The 18,795-nt window shown below is 43.3% G+C and overlaps 1 protein-coding gene across 1 annotated transcript in view; it reads right to left on the bottom strand.

The window, feature by feature from the left end:
• Nucleotides 1-2,451: 2,451 nt before the first annotated feature.
• CTPS1 (CTP synthase 1) overlaps nucleotides 2,452-18,795 on the bottom strand; it is a 17,451-nt gene continuing 1,107 nt past the window's right edge. The window contains exons 2-17 of the mRNA XM_009893019.1: nucleotides 18,634-18,793; nucleotides 18,012-18,182; nucleotides 17,128-17,228; nucleotides 15,811-15,927; nucleotides 13,546-13,629; nucleotides 13,217-13,297; nucleotides 11,377-11,528; nucleotides 9,981-10,113; nucleotides 8,457-8,545; nucleotides 5,937-6,031; nucleotides 5,309-5,371; nucleotides 4,379-4,422; nucleotides 3,353-3,449; nucleotides 3,075-3,130; nucleotides 2,893-2,989; nucleotides 2,452-2,600 (exon numbers count right to left, since the gene is read on the bottom strand). Of these exons, the coding sequence (XP_009891321.1) occupies nucleotides 2,452-2,600; nucleotides 2,893-2,989; nucleotides 3,075-3,130; nucleotides 3,353-3,449; nucleotides 4,379-4,422; nucleotides 5,309-5,371; nucleotides 5,937-6,031; nucleotides 8,457-8,545; nucleotides 9,981-10,113; nucleotides 11,377-11,528; nucleotides 13,217-13,297; nucleotides 13,546-13,629; nucleotides 15,811-15,927; nucleotides 17,128-17,228; nucleotides 18,012-18,182; nucleotides 18,634-18,793 (1,689 nt within the window). The remainder of the gene's footprint in view (nucleotides 2,601-2,892; nucleotides 2,990-3,074; nucleotides 3,131-3,352; nucleotides 3,450-4,378; nucleotides 4,423-5,308; nucleotides 5,372-5,936; nucleotides 6,032-8,456; nucleotides 8,546-9,980; nucleotides 10,114-11,376; nucleotides 11,529-13,216; nucleotides 13,298-13,545; nucleotides 13,630-15,810; nucleotides 15,928-17,127; nucleotides 17,229-18,011; nucleotides 18,183-18,633; nucleotides 18,794-18,795) is intronic.

The raw sequence follows: 18,795 nt of genomic DNA, 5'->3' as shown, positions 1-18,795 counted from the left end.
TACCAGGAATCAGTCATGATTTACTGATGGAAACTTCAGCTCTGTCATCTCCAGGTCAGGTGAGCTGCTGCCACTTCTATCGCTGTAGGTGTCCCTGCAGAATTCAGAAAGATTTTGTTTTATGGACCACAAGTGCTTTATAGACCTAAGTTGCATCAGGAATTAGCGGTTTGGTAGTAAGTACTGCTAGCTGAGGTTGAAAAGCAGAGCACACAGAATTCCTAGTACAGTCGTCCCTTTGGAAATAAGGCTGAGCCATCATCAATTTTAAGGTTTGTGAATTGAAATGATTATACAATATAATAGGCATTTTATAAGGCCAACTTATTCTAACTGAAATTCATTAAACAGGAAATAGGAGACTGGTTAATTACCCACAAGCCATTCAATTTCAGCTTCCCAGTAACAGCTGACTGCCTTTAATCCATTAAACAGTTTTTTCAGATTCACAAAATAATTCAGATCGGCAGCGAGCTCAGGACAGCTACACCGCAGGATGGCTATCAGATCAGACACGGCTGCTCAGGGCTTTATCCAGCCACATTCTGAAACTCTCCAAGGACGGAGACTGCGCAGCCTTTCTGGGCAATTTGCACCAATGTGTGACTGATCTAATGGTGAAAAAGATGTTCCTTATATCCCATCAGAACCCCTCTTATTTTAATTTATATCCATTGCATCTGATCCTCCCACCACACACTTCTGTAAAGACCCTGTTTTCATCTTCTTACTAATGTTTTTGTAGGTGCTGGCAGGCTGCTCTTAGGTCCCCCATAAAGCCTTCCCTTCTCCAGGCTGAACAAGCCCAGCTCCTTTGGCCTCTCCTCACTAGGCAAGTACTCGAACCTCCTGACCTTCTTAGTGGGCCTCCACTAAACTCTCCCCAATATATCGATGTTTTACTTGTACTGGGCGACCCCAAACTGCACAGAATATTCTAGATGTGGTCTAACAAATGCCAAGTGAAGAGACATAATCACTTCTCTCCATCTACTGTCTATGCTCTTACTCATACAGCCCAGGATGCTGTTTGTCCTTCCTTTGCTGCCAGCGCACACTGCCGGTTGATGTTCAGTTTGCTGTTCCCCAAGACCTCGTCAGCAGAGCTGCTCCCCAGCTGCTCGGTCCCCAGCCTGTGTTACTGCAAGGGGTTGCTAGAAGGACTCTGCATTCGTCCTTGTTAAACCTTATCAGGTTCCTGTTGGCCCACTGCTCCAGCCCAGGTCCCACCAAACAGTGGTTCCATCCTCAAGTGTATAGTCTGTTCCCACTAGTTTGGTGTCACAGGCAAACCTCATCAGAGGGCAATGATGAGACTTACCTGAAAATGTGATGAGAGCTACAAGGGCACAGGAATGGGAGTACAGGCTGGCCGATAACTGCCACCAATATTTTCAGATTATATGTTAAGCATGAAACAATTTGCGACCACAATCACAAAAGACTCCAACAGCAGATAATACTAACTTAGGATGCTGCAGTACCGAGGAAACTTCAGCTTCTCTGCTGTGAGAAGCCACTTCAAACTCAAATGTACAAAAGCAGGAAATTAAAATATCCCTCAACCCCTGGAAGCACTGAAAAGAGGCATCCTCACACAGAAACTCTCTTCAGAGCAGATCAGTTGGAGCACAACTGATAGCTGTTCTCCAGACAGCAACAGGAATTCCTGTGGTGCAGCTGCATTGCAGCTCGGCCCAGAAAGGCCAATACTTTCCTTTTGGATGGATTTCATTTAATACATTCAGTGCTATTTCTCTTTCGCATTTAGTTTGGAGTTTTTATTTAGTGCAAGTTAGCACTCCAGCGACACAGGCAAATCTTCTGTGTTCTCTTCTATAAGGAGGAAAATGGATCACCACCAAAGTGATGTTTATTTGTTGTATATTGCCACGTCTGCTGAACAGAACTGCAGGGCGTGAGGGAGCAGTAGAATGAAGTAAATGTGCCATTAAATCTACCCAAAACACTAGTTGCTTTGCAAACTGAGCCAAAAGAAAGCTTAAGTCAGCAGAAAAAGAAAAAAAAAAAGAAAAAAAAAAAGAAGCTGCAACCACCAGGGCCCATTCTTTAATCTAGCAACAGGAACAAATTTCTTAAGGAGGAGCCTGTACCTAGGACTTGTACAAGGAACATGGGGAAAACCCCATGAGGTCTCCAATCCCCTAAAAGAGCAGGCCCAGCTGCAGTTTCCCCAAACACCTCTGACTGACAACACGAGACTGCAGAGTTACTCTCCTTGAGTCGGGATATCCCTGTGGGACAGCTCTATGGCACTACAATCACTCTTAAGATGTAAGACAAGAGGTTTCAAAGAAAGAGTGGAAAGAAGAGGTGCTGCAAATACCCCCTAGTTAGCACACAGTAACTCTGTGCCAAGAGGATTCTCCAGTTTATCCTGTAGGAAGCAGCACTGCCCTGTGAAAGGTCTGACTGGTGCCTTCCTTCAACCTACCTGGGTGAGAGCCTGCAGCCCTTTTGTAGATAATGCGTGAGTCTTCCTGCAGACGCCAAGAGAAGGCCGAAGTATGGGGGAGATGGCTTAATTGGTCTAGAGAGGAATTCAGGGTGATACTGAACACCAACAAAGAAAGGATGCTCTAAGAGAAAGAAACAGAAAATATTAATGTCAAATCTTTTAAGCCTGCAGCTGACCTGCAGTTGAAAGCACTGACCACACCGAAGCCTGATGATGGGGAAGAAGTGTCATTTCTGTCCTGCATTTTGTCCCTCAATGGACAGGCACATGGGATTCTTATTTTAGTGTAATTTTATGGATGGAATAATTCTGAAGGACCTGGACTGGTCCCACACAAAAACTTCCTCAATTACTCTCCGAACACTTTCCCTTGTAAATACCTACATCCACAAAGTAATTGCTTAAGTACTCACCTTCCAACTCAACCACTTCCATTCGCTCTCCCTCCTCATCCTGGCCTACAAACTTCAAACCTTGCTCTTCAAAACACTTTTTCAATTCTGGATTAACCTAAGAAGGCCAGAAGCAAGAAAACCAGTGATCTCTTGTGTTTGGATTACACAGAAAAGCTCAACACCTACAACAGCATTTTTACCTCAAATCTGTGTCTGTGTCTCTCTTCCAAGAAATCATGATCTCCGTACAGCTTCCCTACACCAACAGGAAGACATTTCTCAGAGTAAATGCCAAACATTTTGCACGATGCCAAGCCTCAACAAGTTCATATGAATAGCATCCATCAGAACCTGCCACTTAGAGGGGACCAAATTCATTGATCTCCATTTCACATTCCCAGGTGTCCCTTCCCCACACCCACCATACATGTATGTAATTCCCAGGAAACACTTCCAAAAGAGGTAACAAATGCCTTACTCATGATTGAATTCTTGGTTTGAAAGAGTTTTCTTCTCTTGCCAAGCCTCATGGTCCCACCCATTTGCCCAGGATTATGTTCCGGCATGTCTATGACCTGTGAAAAGCATTCCGAGAGGGAGGTGAGAATGAGGGAAGAGTAACAGTTCCAGGCAGACTCTGAAATGTTACAGGGGGAAAAAAACCAACATCCATGCAGAAAACAAGCAAACTACCCCAAGGAACATGATTTCACAAGGTAGAAAAAAAACCCTAGATTAGTTAGCTGAGTTATTCTAGTAAAGGCTGTACAGAACACATGGAAGGTTTGCAGCTATTCAGGAAGCTTTTACATAGGAAGTGGTCTTAGTCAAAGCCTGCACAGATCCCACGGACTAATGCTGTGCTATTTACTGAACTAAATGTAAAACAAACAAGCAAATTTACAAACAAAATCCCCAAATCAGAATCACGTATATTTTGATAAATAACTTCATAAGCTGTTTTTTTGAAAACTTTTTCTGTTTGAGTAGCATTTTAAATTACAGCAGAAGACAATCACTATTGCCCCGGACAAGGCACTTGGAGCCTGTAGTCTGAGAAATGCAGGTTCAGAAATCTGTCCACAAATTCATCTCTGTCTATGTTAGTTTCTGAGACCATAATTAAACAGTCATAGAGCAGAATCTAGATATCACCAAATCTTTAACTTCTACTCTGTGAATCAGTTAGCTTTCAAACTGCCCTTTAAGAACCTTTTACCTCTTAGAAAACACCTTGCTTTATGAAAAAGTGTCATTAAAAATAAAAATTAAAAAAAAAAATAATATTGGTGTTTCACCTATAATAAACACTGCAATCTTCTAGGAAGCAAAAACTGCCATACATCAACCAGGCAAAGACATTTTCTTTTCAGATCAGTAAATGATAGAAGACAGACTTAAAAGCCACAAGGTGTAATAATCCAAGCTCTTAACTGTACCAACATGCATGTGCAGAGAAGTCTGGCACAGTAAGGACATTACAAGCAAGTCGCCATAAACTCACCACTGGATGAGCAGTTTTGGGGTCAAATTCTGTCGAGTTAGCATCTGCAATGTTACATTCATCAATTAGAAACACGAAGTCCCTCACACCACAACATGCATTTACAGAACCTCCCCCAGGTACAGCTGCGTCTTGTCCCCACGCTTCTGGCAAGCGGCAACCTTAACTGTGCCAAGCCACGTGCCTGCACAGAGCTGCTAGCTCAGCTCCCGACAGCAGAAAGAGGACTCTGTCAGCTTTGTTTGATATGAATTTCTGCGGCTGCCTGGAGGTTGCAATCTTAAAGCAACCAGTCTAGTGTAATCGCTGATGAAAGCGAGGGTCATTCAGGAAAAGCACACATTCAACAGCTTAGAATATTTTAAATAAAGCCAGGGGGTGGGGAGGGAGCAGAAGTACTCCGAGAAACACGTTTTCCCCTACCTTCACTACTAGCGAGACTTGGAATCAGGCTGAGAAACTAAAGTTAGCCCTCTGTAAAGGAAGTTTTGACAACAGGGACCTAGTCAATTCACACAGTGGAGCCCAGAAAGCAATTCAACTGAAGTAGGTGCAACTGCCTGGTTGGCTGAATTGCTTTTTGGTCTTCATTCCCACTGGCTATAATGGGAGTTTAGGATGTCCAGCACATCTAGACACAACTCTATTTAGGCGTTTTATTCAGCAGCTGAACTTCCCTCTAAGCAACAGAAAGTTTTCTGTCATTATAGGCATGCCTTACTCTATTGATTTTTACCTGACTAGGATAAGGAAATTGTTGTCGTTTCTTTGCATTAGCAAAGGAGATCGGGAATTTTACAGGCCTAGAAAAAAAATAAATCTACCTACCAATGAAAAATTAAAAATTATGGGTATTTAAAAAATACCTATAGGTATTACTCAAGCAATCAAAGAAATGACCAAACCCCAGGAAAGGTTTTGTGCAATTACCTTGCCAACCAAGAACACTGCGTGCAAACTCCACAACCGCTAACTGCATTCCCAAACAAACTCCTGCAGAAGGAAAGGCAGAACACAGATCATGTCAGGATAAGGAGTACTGAGCACATATCACAAAGCACACACGCCTTCACAGAGCAGTCCTGAGTGAGAGGAAAACCTGGATAAGACAGACCTTTGACTTGGACTTAGGGGTCTGTTCACTCTGCATCAAGTAGTTCTGACAAGTTTTACTCCACCCCTCCCTTCCCCATCCACTCTGCTTACACAATTCCAGTTTCTCACCACGTCCATTTCATTTGAATGCAGTCACACATTTCCTCATGCCAAGATCACCACAGTCTCCTCTGAAACTTCCTCTGGGACTCCTATCCCCTCATTACAGAGATGTCATCACATCCCAGCCAACTCTGACCACTTCAGAGCTAACTACAGATGACAGCTATGTTATCCAGTTAAGCTGAGCATAGATCACTGCCTTCCTCAGCCAATTCTCTTCAAAATTGTACATTCCAGATACTAATGAAAATCAGCAAAGCTCTTGCTGCAGATCAGTTAGGCTGTTATTCAACCCCTTTCTTTTCTTTATTTCTTCTTATGGATGAAACATGTTTCTCACCTAAGAAGGGTTTTTTCTGTTTTCTTGCCCAGGAAATAGCTTGAATTTTGCCTTCTGTCCCTCGAACACCAAATCCACCAGGAACCAGAACTCCACTGCATGAGGATGAAAAGATTCCATTCACATAGGGCTCACCCACATGGTTCCCCCCAAACATGTATCACCTCTCTTCCATAAAGTCTCGGACTTGCAAGACCTCACTCCTGAAAAGGCCTTTTAAGTGCCCTAAGTGGCAAGGCTTGTCTGCAGCACAGTTTCCATATAACTTCACACGAGCCGTCACCCGTCACAAAGGGAAACCTTTTATAAAAGCACATTTTCCCTTCCCAAGAAATCCCAAATACCATGCAGGTTACAATACTAGAATGGTTCAAATTGCATGACCCGCATGCTCTGCACTAAATATGTTTGCAAACATATCACCCATCCAGGACCACGCTGAGGAAGCTGCTGGCTGCACTGGCAAGTTCTCCTGACCACAGGCACAGGGACGCCAAATTCTGCAGGAGTTTCTTCGTTCTCCTGGTACCACCCAAAGCCTCCTTCCCTGAGGGCTAACAAGCCCCACTTGTTCTGGTTTCCTGGGCTAACTCTTGGCACTCATGGAATCACGGAACTTTCAGAGTGTGAAGGGACCTCTAGAGATCATCTAGTCCAACTCCCCTGCTAAAGCAGGACTGCCCAGAGCACATCACTCAGGACTGCATCCAGGCGGGGCTTGAAAATCTCCAGAGAAGGGGACTCCACAACCTCCCTGGGCAGCCTGTGCCAGTGCTCTGTCACCCAAACCGTAAAGAAGTTTTTCCATGTATTTGAATGGAACTTCCTATGTTCCAACTTGTGCCCATTGCCCCTCGTCCTGTCACTGGGAACCACTGAAAAGAATCTGGCTCCATCCTCCTTCAACCCACCCTTTAGATATTTGTATTTATAAGGTCTCCCCTCAGCCTTCTCTTCTCCAGGCTGAAGAGTCGCAGCTCTCTCAGTCTTTCATCATAAGGGAGATGCTCCAACCCCTCAATCACCTTAGTTGCCCTATGCTGGACTCCAGTAGTTCCCTGTCTCTCTTGAACTGGGGAGCCCAGAACCGGACACAGTATTCCGGTTGTGGCCTCACCAGTGCCTAGTAGAGGGGGAGAATGACCTCCATCAACCTACTGGCCACGCTCGTCTGCATCCTAACAGAATCACAGAACGGTTAGGGTTGGAAGGGACCTCTGGAGATCATCTAGTCCAACCCCCCTGCCAGAGCAGGGTCACCTACAACAGGTTGCACAGGACAGCGTCCAGGCGGGTTTTGAATGTCTCCAGAGTGGGAGACTCCACCACCTCTCTGGGCAGCCTGTTCCAGTGCTCCACTACCCTCAAAGTAAAGAAGTTCCTTCTCATGTTAAGATGGAACTTCCTATGTTCAAGTTTATGCCCATTACCCCTCGTCCTATCACTGGGCACCACTGAAAAAAGACTGCTCCCATCCCCCTGGCATCCTCCCATTAAGTATTTGTAAGTATTAATAAGATCCCCCCTCGATCTTCTTTTCTCTAGACTAAAGAGACCCAAGTCCCTAAGCCTTTCTCCATAGGAGAGATGTTCCAATCCCCTAATCATCTTCGTTGCCCTTTGCTGGACCCTCTCCAGCAAAGGACAGTTCCCTGTCCTTCTTGAACTGGGGAGCCCAGAACTGGATGCAGTACTCCAGACGCGGCCTCACCAGGGCAGAGTAGAGGGGGAGGATGACCTCCCTCAACCTGCTGGCCACACTCTTCTTGATGCCCCCCAGGATGCCATTGGCCTTCTTGGCCGCCAGGGCACATTGCTGGCTCATGGGCATCCTGTTGTCCACCAGGACTCCCAGGTCCCTTTCCACAGAGCTGCTCTCCAGGAGGTCAGCCCCCAACCTGTACTGGTGCATGGGGTTATTCCTCCCCAGATGCAGTACCCTACGCTTACCCTTGTTGAATTTCATAAGGTTTCTCTCTGCCCAACTCTCCAGCCTGTCCAGGTCTCGCTGTATGGCAGCACAGCCTTCTGGCGTGTCAGCCACTCCTCCCAGTTTTGTGTCATCAGCAAACTTGCTGATGGTATACTCTATCCCTTCATCCAGATCATCAATGAATATGTTGAACAACACTTTTTTCCTTTCTCACACTTTCTTCCTAAAGAACTTTATGCCACATTTACCCCTTTCTCCTCCCTCTTTGGCTTTAATAGCCTTTTCCAGTACCTATCCTTTCCCCTTATTTCCTCTCATCCTGTTTACCCGCTAAGACTGTGAACATCCTCATCTGCATGACCACCCCCCCTACCGCTGCCTTTCACAAACTCCCTTGCTTATTTAACAGCTCATTGTTTTACATCTTATCCTAAATTTCATTGAGAGGTATTTGGAGCAATGTCAGCATGTGCCAGTACAGTGCATAAGAAAACAGTCTCCAGTGAGGCTCTTAATTCCAAAACTGTCAATAGCAGCAAGTTTATCAGACATGCTCCAAAGAAATGGACAGAGTACAAGAGTCTTACTCAGCACCACAGAGCTTCTGCCATGCTTCATGGTATCGGACAGGTTCTTCCTGCAGAGTATCTGGCTCCAAGTCAGCCGAGTCAATATACTGGGAAAAAATTAAAAAAAAAGTATGATGAGATACTGCCACAAGAGTGTGCAGGGTCTCCCTAATTCTCATTAAATGAAGATATAATTGCTCCTGAAGAGCTCTGGATTTGTTTCCTACTAGGTACTTGCTTATGTTTTTTCTGGGCCGATTTCCTGTCTGCTAGTCAGCAAAACTGCTTTCCCCCACCATCATACTACAGATGCACAAACAGAAGCCATGCACTTTTATCTCTCCCCCTGTCTGCAGCTCTGCTGTGACATACATGAAGTCCACAAGACTCAAACTCATTAAATGTGAAGTCTTAACGGAGCACAGTGAGATGGGAACACATGGCTATACAGACAGATACAACCACACAGCAAGAAAAAATTCAATCACTATCTCATCAAATATACAACATTTAATCTTCAAATGGGACTGAAGAACAAATACGATATGGTGAAACACAGGTTGTTGTAATTAAAGGATGTTATGACCAATGCTACCTACGGAAAAAACCTGCAAATTTTCCAGTTTCTCATCTCCAGTATTCCAGTATCTCTGAACTTCTGCATGTTCTGGCAGTTTGCTAACCCTTTTGAACAACCATTTTTGTCCTTTCCCCCTGCCCCCCAACCTTGGAATACTGCCAAACAGTTCTTTAAGGCAACCTAAGATCTCCACACACGGGGCTCACAGAACACATTCCCCTTCTGAACCATACAAATACATCTGTAGCAGGAACCACCCATACGTGCAGGGTTTACCCTTCACCAGTCTTACTTGTTTTTCTTTTCTCCTCCACTGATTTTATAAGACGAAATGTACCCAAACGTGGAACAGTGCTGTTATAAACCAAGCGCCTACTTCCATGACTCACTGGCATCATGAAACCACTGGACATTTAAAAAGTATATTTAAATGAAAGTAAAATTTCTGACATCAGAAATATGTATTTCACCTCTTCAGAGCATCTAGCTACAACCAAGACCCTTAACAGCACCTCTGCAGCCAAATCAGCATTAAAGCCTTAATAAAGCCTGAGGCAGAAGCACCATAAGACCTGCGAGTATCACAAGGATAACAACAACAAGCCTAAAAAAAGAACCATTTCCAACAACTATCAGAGAAATTAAAGCCAAGAGTGCCTTCTTCAAATATATCTACTGCTTCACCACTGTTCAGCATGCAACACTGAGCACTAAAGAGTTCCCATCAACTATACAGACACCTTGTATATCTTACAGGATGAAAGGCTGATTTGCTTTGAAGCTGGTTTATGCCTGACAACAGATGTTTTGATGCTGTAATCCCAGGACAATTTTGAAGTTCACTGGCTGACTCAACTCTCCCTTACAGTCTGCGGGTTTGTGAACCGTTAAGATGGGTAGCACTGTATGTGAGTATGGGGGGAATTTTTACACACACGCACCGCCCCACTCCCCCCCCCCACCTTAATGTCAAGTTTGTGGTTGATAGCCAGTGCTGAATGCTCCAGTGCTTTAATGACAGATGCGTAGGAATCTGAAAACTTGGTGTATTTGCCAACAAGCGCAATAGAACATGTTTCAAGGAGACGGTCATACCTAAACAAAATCAAAACACAAGGGTTATTTCATCATTAACAGGAAATTGGGGGCAAGAATCACTTACATTCTATTCAGCTTTTCAAGTAACATAAACAGTTGGGCTCTTGAAAGTCTGTCCAACTACAGAGATGATGACTTCGGAGGAGACCGCCTTTAATAATAAAGACTTAAAAACATCAAAGCAAGATTAGAAGAAAGAAAAAAAAAAAAATGACAGAGTTGCAGAAAGCCATATATAAATTAACTCATCTCTCCTTATGCAGAAAACTTCATTTTGAGTAGATCCAAACTGTCTTTTCAGGAAGCTGCATTAGATTCAAAGTTTGCAGTAAACTATTAGGAGAGAGGATCAAAGCACAACTCTGCATATGTTTATATTGTACAGCATCTTCCCACGCTGCTTTTGACCGAGTTCACTTCAGCAGTTAGAAATACAGAAAGGACTTCTGAAGTCCGATGGTTGTACTGCCACTTTCAGTCCCCAGTACCTGGCAGCATTCTTCGCTACAGCTAAGAGATTGTTTAAAGTTTATTTCAGAATTGCTAAGTACCTTCAACCAAGCTGGTTACTGAGGGCTTTCCCCATCAAAAGGAAATGTTACTGACAGTGGTGGCCTGTGTCAGGCATGTAAATAAAGGGAAACATCTAGATCTTGAAAATTAATTTCTTATAAGGACACATATTTAAGGCTTCAGAAAGGGCCTGAATGCCAACTGAAAAGACTCAGTTCGCAGTTTCCCCACGAACATGGGGTCTATTTCCCACAAGAAAAAAACCCCACTGTGCCCTAGAAGTCTCAGGCAGAAGAGTTACAAAACAGTTGTTTCACTTGCTTGAAAGCATATTCCAAAGACAGATTTTTATTGACACTCCTGATGACTGCTACATCTGCCTGCAAAAGAATTTCAACACTTTGTAATACCACTGGGTCTTTTTGCATAAAAATGGAGGGCAGAGCTGCCCACTTTTCAATTACTTCAAACTTGTTTTGACATAGACAGTACATTACCAACTCAAGATAAGGAACTCAGTAACATTATCTTACAGGATTCTCACACTGAAGAATTATTTTTTCAAACAGTTAAACATCTAGGAAGAAAATACATTTTCATATTAAAAAAAACAAAAAACAAAAAGAAGAAAAATTTGAGCACGTAAGAACACTTGAGGAAGTAACACTCGTCACCTAATAACCAATGACCAAGCGGAGAAACTAACCTGGAGTCTTAACTCAAAGTATGCCCAGCAGTGCAGCTCACCTGTCAGCCATTTCCTTCCACTTCATGAGCATCCTCCTGGGCTGCCTCTCAATGGGAAGGTCAAGCCTGTGTCTGAAGTAGTCAACAACTCCCTGCTCCTCTAACAACAGAGGAACCCGGTAGATAGAAGAGACATCATGAACACAGATGACCTGTTCATAAAATATGAATGTCATCAAAACAGATGTAAGTGCCTGTGCAATTATTTTTAGACAGATATTCAGAGAGCTTCTATCTCTAGCAGACAACCATACGATCACCTAAACTTCCAGGAAATGACATCCGTTGAGTAACATAACAACATATGAATAGCTTAATACTAGTTTCCATATACTGGGAAAGTGCATCCTTCAATGCTTCCCAGGTATTACTGCTCACTGGAGCTCCTTGGGAATGGCTATAATAAGATAACCTAGCATAGCAGCTGACTTTCTCACTGCAAGTTATGCGAGCGCATAGCAAGTTCAAAGAACACTTCAAAGAGACTTCTGTGATGAATCCTTTTTGGTAATCCTGATTGAAACTACAGCTCTACAGCTAAACTGCCCACAAGCCCAGCTTTCCCATTCCCACTGTTGTTCTTAACCAGGGCTCCCAGTTTGATTAAAGCCCAGGGAAATCTGTGATCTCAATACAGCAATAAATTTTACAGGGCATCCTTCATCAAACTTAGGATTAAACAACTGTGAGCAAAGAATTCTCAGGTCAATGAGGACTATCTACATCAATGGTTCTAGTTCACTGAAATGGGCTTCCACATAAAAGGAAAGATGGCTCTGGACAACTGTCACCTGTCTATCAAGAATGAGACTGTACTTTAAGGATCAAAAATATACTGGCACAACTATTTTTAAATCCTCGTTTCTCCTGACTCAAATAAAAGCAGAGTTCAACACTGCACCAGTAAAACCCCTTAGGCTGCAAATTTTTCTCCTTCGTAGCATTTACTTCTCAATTCAAGTGCAACTGCAGTCAGAGAAACAACTACGTAAAATTGCATTAAACTTCCTGGAAAGTGCCAACTTACTTTCAATTCCTGGCCAACAAGAGGTAGATATTGTGCTGCTGACACATCAATATTATTGCCAGCTAATTCTGAATGTAATACTCAAAACCGCAAGACTAATAAAAATGACTTGACAGAGCCTGGAATTATGAGGTGATACTCAGTCTTTCACAAAAAGACAGAATTTTTCAAGTTCCAGCTGGATTGGAAAGTGCTAATATTTAGCCTACAGCCACTTTGATGATTTCCCAAGGTCTACCTCAGACTATGCTATGCAGAGTAGTCTCAGTATAAAAAGAATCATGCTAACATGGAATTTTTGCATATCGCATAACATTCAAGTGAAGCAATGCTTCTCTCAAATACCATTTCAACTTTTCTGTGCAATCCCTCCTCATGTGATCTTGGGCAGAAGAATAAATTATGAAAAAAAAGCTGTGTACAAAATGCGTTCATGTATCCTTTAAACCTAATTTTAGGCAACTGCTCTTTGGCCTTTAAATACTGAAAAATCTCATTCTTCTGTATGCACAGAAGGAATGCGGAAGGATAACTAAGGTCAAAAACAGCGATTCAAAAAATACTTTGGATTCCAGAGATTTCTCTAAGCCTACTCGAACTACCTTACAAGAAAACCTGGCTGCTGGCATAAAAAGGACTATTTTTGTAATGGTTGCATGGGTAAGGAATGTAGGTAAGACAAAGCAGCAAATGAATTATGCAGCTAACAAGACACAGCTAGAACACAAAACGCTATGCTCAGATAAAACTCCACTCAGCATTTGACAAACAGCTAGAATATTTATTGCAGGAAGTGCAGACAGCAATCTTTACCTGTTCTGGTTCAACATGACAGAACATGGAAATCTTTTCTTTTACTGAGGTATCCAATGGAGTGGAGCACCTGCAAACAATCTAAAATAACAGCAACATCAAGGTTGTGAAGCAAAACAGAAGTACTCAGGCATTCATATAATAAACCTCTAAAAAAGCTGTCTTTCTGCAGTCTCCATGACTTAGGGAAAAAACCTAACTCTGGTACTTTTACTTGTTTCTTACCAATATGCAAGAGCTCTCAAAATAAGCATTATTTAGACTAGGATGTTGTTGCAACGTCCCAGTACTGCATTTTTAAATTCAAAGCCATGCGCAGCAAACCTTACCAAATCTGGTGAGAGACCAAGACCTCTGAGTTCACGAACACTGTTCTGGGTGGGTTTAGTCTTCTGCTCTCCTGTAGAGCTTGGCTGGTCAGAGAAGAACAGAGGTTGGTGTATCACATTATGATGATACATAGCAGTGATTCATTAGGCTAATCAGGACTCTCCACCCTATTCATCTTGTAAAAACTTTGACAATTCACATGAACTTTAAATACCCCTGTACACTGTAATTTTAATTTCAAAGACTGAAAGCAACCAGCAGAAATCAGAGTTCAAGTCCGTACAGTAAGTAGTTACGTATTACAGTGAGGGAGAGAGCAGAGATCCTAAGGTTTTTATCCACTGCTCCCCCCAGATACCTAATATGTTGTATTTCTAATTTTTTCCTGGCCTAGACAGAAGGGGAAAGAAAGAAAAAAAGAGAAGAGAGCAAAGATTGATCTGCACTCCAGTAACTCTACCAAGTTGCTCTGTCAAACCCATTTCCGAGACAAGGAATACTCATGCTCCCTAATACTGTTAACATAACAATGGAAGAATTTTCTTCAGCAATGACTCCTGCAGTAGAGGCTTTTCTGGCGTGAAGGATGTAAACTGTCTTCAAAACCAGAGCAGATAATACAGATGAGGCTACATCAGGCATTATATGGCATAAAATACCTTCATATGCTTTTGGTATTAACCTAAGTTCACCTCATCCACTTGGCACATAAGGATATTTTGTTTTTCTTTTGTGATTCCTAATTAACTAATTCTTATCATAGCACTGCTTCATAATACCTTTTCTTAGTTGTATCTCTGAACTAAGGGCAACCATCACTCAGACTGTTATGGCTTACATAGCAATCAGATGTGAGAGCCTATGAAATTACTGTTAAAGATCAAAACACACATTAAAATATTGACTATGGGGAAAAAAAACAGATTATGTTTCAAAACACAGTATTATGTCTTGAAATTACAAAAGTAACCCAACCTACTTCATGACCTACAGCTAATGTAAATCTTGGGGGGGCTGGGGAGGGCACACAGCAACAGAAATATTAAAGAACTCCAGGAAGAGCTTGGAATATGATCTTATTAGTAAGTCTAAATGGCTGTGAAGTCTGGCTACATCACTGAATTTTTTTATTAGCTTTGCAGAAATGAAAGGCTATGCAAATTAAGGGAAACTGAAAGTTTTCAGCCCTAGAAAGCAACTTTACCTGCCAAAGCTAGGAGACAATACCATAAAGAATCATAGAATCATGGAATGGTTGAGGTTGGAAATGACCTTAAAGACCATTTAGTTCCAACCCCCCTGCCCTGCGCAGAGACACCTCCCCCCAGACCAAGTTGCTCCAAGTCCCATCCAACCTGGCCTTGAACACCTCCAGGGATGGGGCAGCCACAGCTTCTCGGGGCAACCTGCGCCAGGGGCTCACCACCTTCACAGTAAGGAATTTCTTCCTAATATCTCATCTAAACCTCCCCTCTTCCAGTTTAAAGCCATTCCTCCTCGTCCTATCACTACATGCTCTTGTAAAAAGTCCCTCCCCAGCTTTCTTGTAGGCAGTCTTCACATACTGGAAAGCTGCTATAAGGTCTCCCCAGAGCCTTCTCTTCTCAAGGCTGAACAGCCCCAACTCTTCTCCAGGCTGAACAGCCTGCCCTCACAGCAGAGGGGCTCCAGCCCTTGGAGCATCTTCATGGCCTCATCTGAACCTGCTCCAACAGGCCCATGTCCTTCTTATGTTGAGGGCTCCAGAGCTGGATGCAATATTCCAGGTGTGGTCTCCCCAGAGCAGAGCAGAGGGGCAGAATCCTCTCCCTCGCCCTGCTGGCCACACTTCTTTTGATGCAGCCCAGGATGCAGGCAGCTTTCTGTGCTGCGAGAGCACATCGCCAGTTCATGCTGAGCTTCCCATCCACCAACACCCCCAAGTCCTTCTCCTCGGGGCTGCTCTCAACCCATTCTCTGCCCAGCCTGGATTTGTGCCTGGGATTGCCCTGTCCCATGCAACAGCAGTTAAAGATGCAAAACTGCATTTGCTGCAACTCCCAACTATTTATTACACATTTACACACTTTGAAAAGTTTCTGTTCACTTCTTGCGAACCTTTTTTGACTATGTAACCATATATACTCTGCATTGCTTCCAGAAGTTTCTATACATAGAAATACAAATATAACAGTCCCTATAGATACAGCATTTCAGAAAAATATTTAGAAATCAAGTTTTGGTTTGGGGAAGCCCCTGACCACCACAACATTTTAGGTCCTTACCTGGGGAACTAGACTGACATGAATGTTACAAAAATTCTCTCTTTTGGCTTTGAACTGGAACTGGCGGAAGGCTTCTATGAAAGGCATGCTTTCAATATCGCCTACCGTCCCACCAAGCTAAAAAAGACATGTAGAATTAAAGTTAGTACAAAAACTTCATCTACTGAATTCGTACGCTAAAGCATACTAAAACATACATAAAAGGACACTAAAACATCTCCCCAGCACCTCCCTCCGATTCCCTAAAGAATCATCAACGAAGATGAAAAGCAGGATTTACCTGCTTGTACTACTTCCACAGCCTCCAATCTACCCCAACTATTACTACCTTCGTGATTTCCCCAAAAATCAAAAAGCCACAAGAAAAACAGCTCCTCATACGGACAACACCTCTCCAGGAACATTAGCTTTGTCTCTATTCAGGGAGAAAAGTTAGGTGTTAAAATTATCATTTATAAACATTAGGGGGCACTGAGAAGCAAAATTTCTGTTAAGTTTTAGTAACTATATAGAGCGGTTTTGGACACATGCTGGAACAGAGACACAAGGCATTCTTTGGAACACTGACAAACTCCCATGCGTTGTCAGATAGTGCCTCCTAGGTACTGCAGGATCCAGGCTTGTGAATCCTGGAACAGAAATTGGCACTCAAGCTGCAGCAAGAGTCCTAAGTCACCATGACCTGGGCACTCTGACAAGCTCCCTCTCGCCTGTATTAGCATACCCTGCCAGCCAGCTCAGCAGCACCAGCTCGGAGCCTTTGCCCTACTCTGTCTCCTTTGGCAGCACGACATCCCATACAACGCACAGGAAACCGAACAGGGTTTATCACCACTAACTTGTGCCATTCAGTTTTCTAGGTCTATGCTTGAACCAGTCACTCCAAGGGTCCCTTTACTGCTAAGGAGGAAAGTCAGCTGCTTCCAGAGGGTGATTTACCCACCTACCTCTACCCACCAAGGAAGAAGAGGGCACAGCATGATTCACTCAGACTTTCGCATATAAACTTACAAGAGCAAAAATTCATTCTATAGACCAATTCACATTACACTAGAGAGCAAAGTGTCTAAAAAGTATAACTATCTAAAACCTGAGTCTTTCTACATGTGGATTCACAGAACATTCAAAAGATTAGACTGAATAAGTGAGGCTAGTAAGGGGGATTTTTAACGAACTCAACATCATGCTAAGTTGAACATTACTGTAAGAAAATGTTACAATGCAAAATACGCATATAGTTCAGTTTACTCCACACTAGACACAAAACCACTTTTTTTTTTTTTTTTTTTTTTTTTTTTTTTTTTAAGAGCTACAGACCTCAATCACACAAACTTGGGGTTCAATGCCATCTTCATCTACAGGAATGCGTGCCTGCCTCATTACCCATTCTTGTATAGCATCTGTGATGTGGGGAACAACTGAAAAAGAAACCCAGGCAAGGGTTAAAGCCACAACCCATGCACATATCTCCCTCTAACTCATTACAGATCAAATTATTGAAAATAACTAGCCAGAGCTTCCCATGTGACTTCTGATTTCTGTCTTAAAAGAAATATGCATTTTTGAAGTGATTATTCTTGGCTGTGATTTTCAAGAGAAGTGCCTTGGCAGGAAATGTAATCCTGTCTCAATTTAAACACATGTAAGAGACGTTTCCTCTAAGCTGGAAGATTCAAGTACAAACAGTTCTTTGCTTTAAGCAGAGAGAGTTACTCTGTTTTAAACCATCTGTACAAGTCCTTATCCAAACCAGCTGTGGAGGAGGATTAAAAAGGGAAGGGACTGATCTGATCCTCAAAGATCCTTTGAGTTTTCTAATGACATGACAGTTATCAAACGCAATAATCATTTTAACCAGCTAGCAAATAATCCACCGGAGTATTAGTCTGAAGTCTGTTCTCATCGAGCACTGGCTACATTAGACAGTTGGACCCAAGTCCAGCATACAGTCCAAACAATCGGCAGTATATCACTGAGTACTGGAAAGCTTTGAGGGGCTTACAGGTAACCCAATTCAGTATGGCACGCACCACTACACCTGAACTGGTGCGACTTCTACTTCCCTTTTAAAAAACAAACAAAAAACATCACAAGAACAGCATATAACAAAGACCTCAAGTTAAGATAAAATGCAAAAGCATCCAACCAGGACAGAAATACAGAATATATTTCTAAGCATCAGGAATTAAACTTCACGTCACCTTGGACAGTTTTGCCAAGATAGTCTCCCTTCCTCTCCTTGTTGATGACATACTGGTAGATCTTCCCAGTAGTCAGATTGTTGTCTTTGGTGAGTCGGATATCGAGGAAGCGCTCATAGTTACCAAGGTCCAGGTCCACTTCCCCTCCATCATCTAGCACAAACACCTCCCCTGCAGCACACAGAAAACGGCACAAGTGCATGTCAAGGGGAAATGGTGCACATCAGCAATTTGTTGGTTTTGCCTGTGACAGCTAGAAGAATTCAATGTAAGGAAACACCTTCTCTGATTGCTACAGCAAGCTTAGGAGTGGCTAATAAAACGAAAAGCCTTGTATAACAAAGAGGACTCCTACATTGAGGACTGAATCCCTCAACCAGGCAGCAGTGACAGAAGACCTGAAAACACATCTCTGCTGTTTGCTGGCGGCACAGTTGGCCCCAGAGCCGTGGACAGGCTCCACGTGCAGATGCCACACACAGGACCCGACCCAAACTCTTCCACCATGCGAAGGAGATAGTTCCTCCCAGGCAAAGCCAGCGCCAGCACCCACCTGGAAGCCCCCAGCACCCAGCTCAGGGCCGGCCACACTCCAGCAGCGCATCCCCGAGGGGCCGCTCACCGTGCTCGTACGGGGAGAAGGTGCCAGCGTCGATGTTGATGTAGGGGTCGATCTTGATGGAGGTGACATGCAGCCCGCAGGACTTGAGGATGGTGCCGATGCTGCTGGCGATGATCCCCTTGCCGATGCCCGAGATCCCCCCGCCGGTGACCAGGATATACT

Source organism: Charadrius vociferus, unplaced genomic scaffold (genome assembly GCF_000708025.1).
Source record: "Charadrius vociferus isolate BGI_N301 unplaced genomic scaffold, ASM70802v2 scaffold459, whole genome shotgun sequence".
Classification (NCBI taxonomy): Eukaryota; Metazoa; Chordata; class Aves; order Charadriiformes; family Charadriidae; genus Charadrius; species Charadrius vociferus.
Note: the sequence above shows the minus strand (reverse complement) of the source record. Positions and strands in the feature narration are given on the sequence as shown.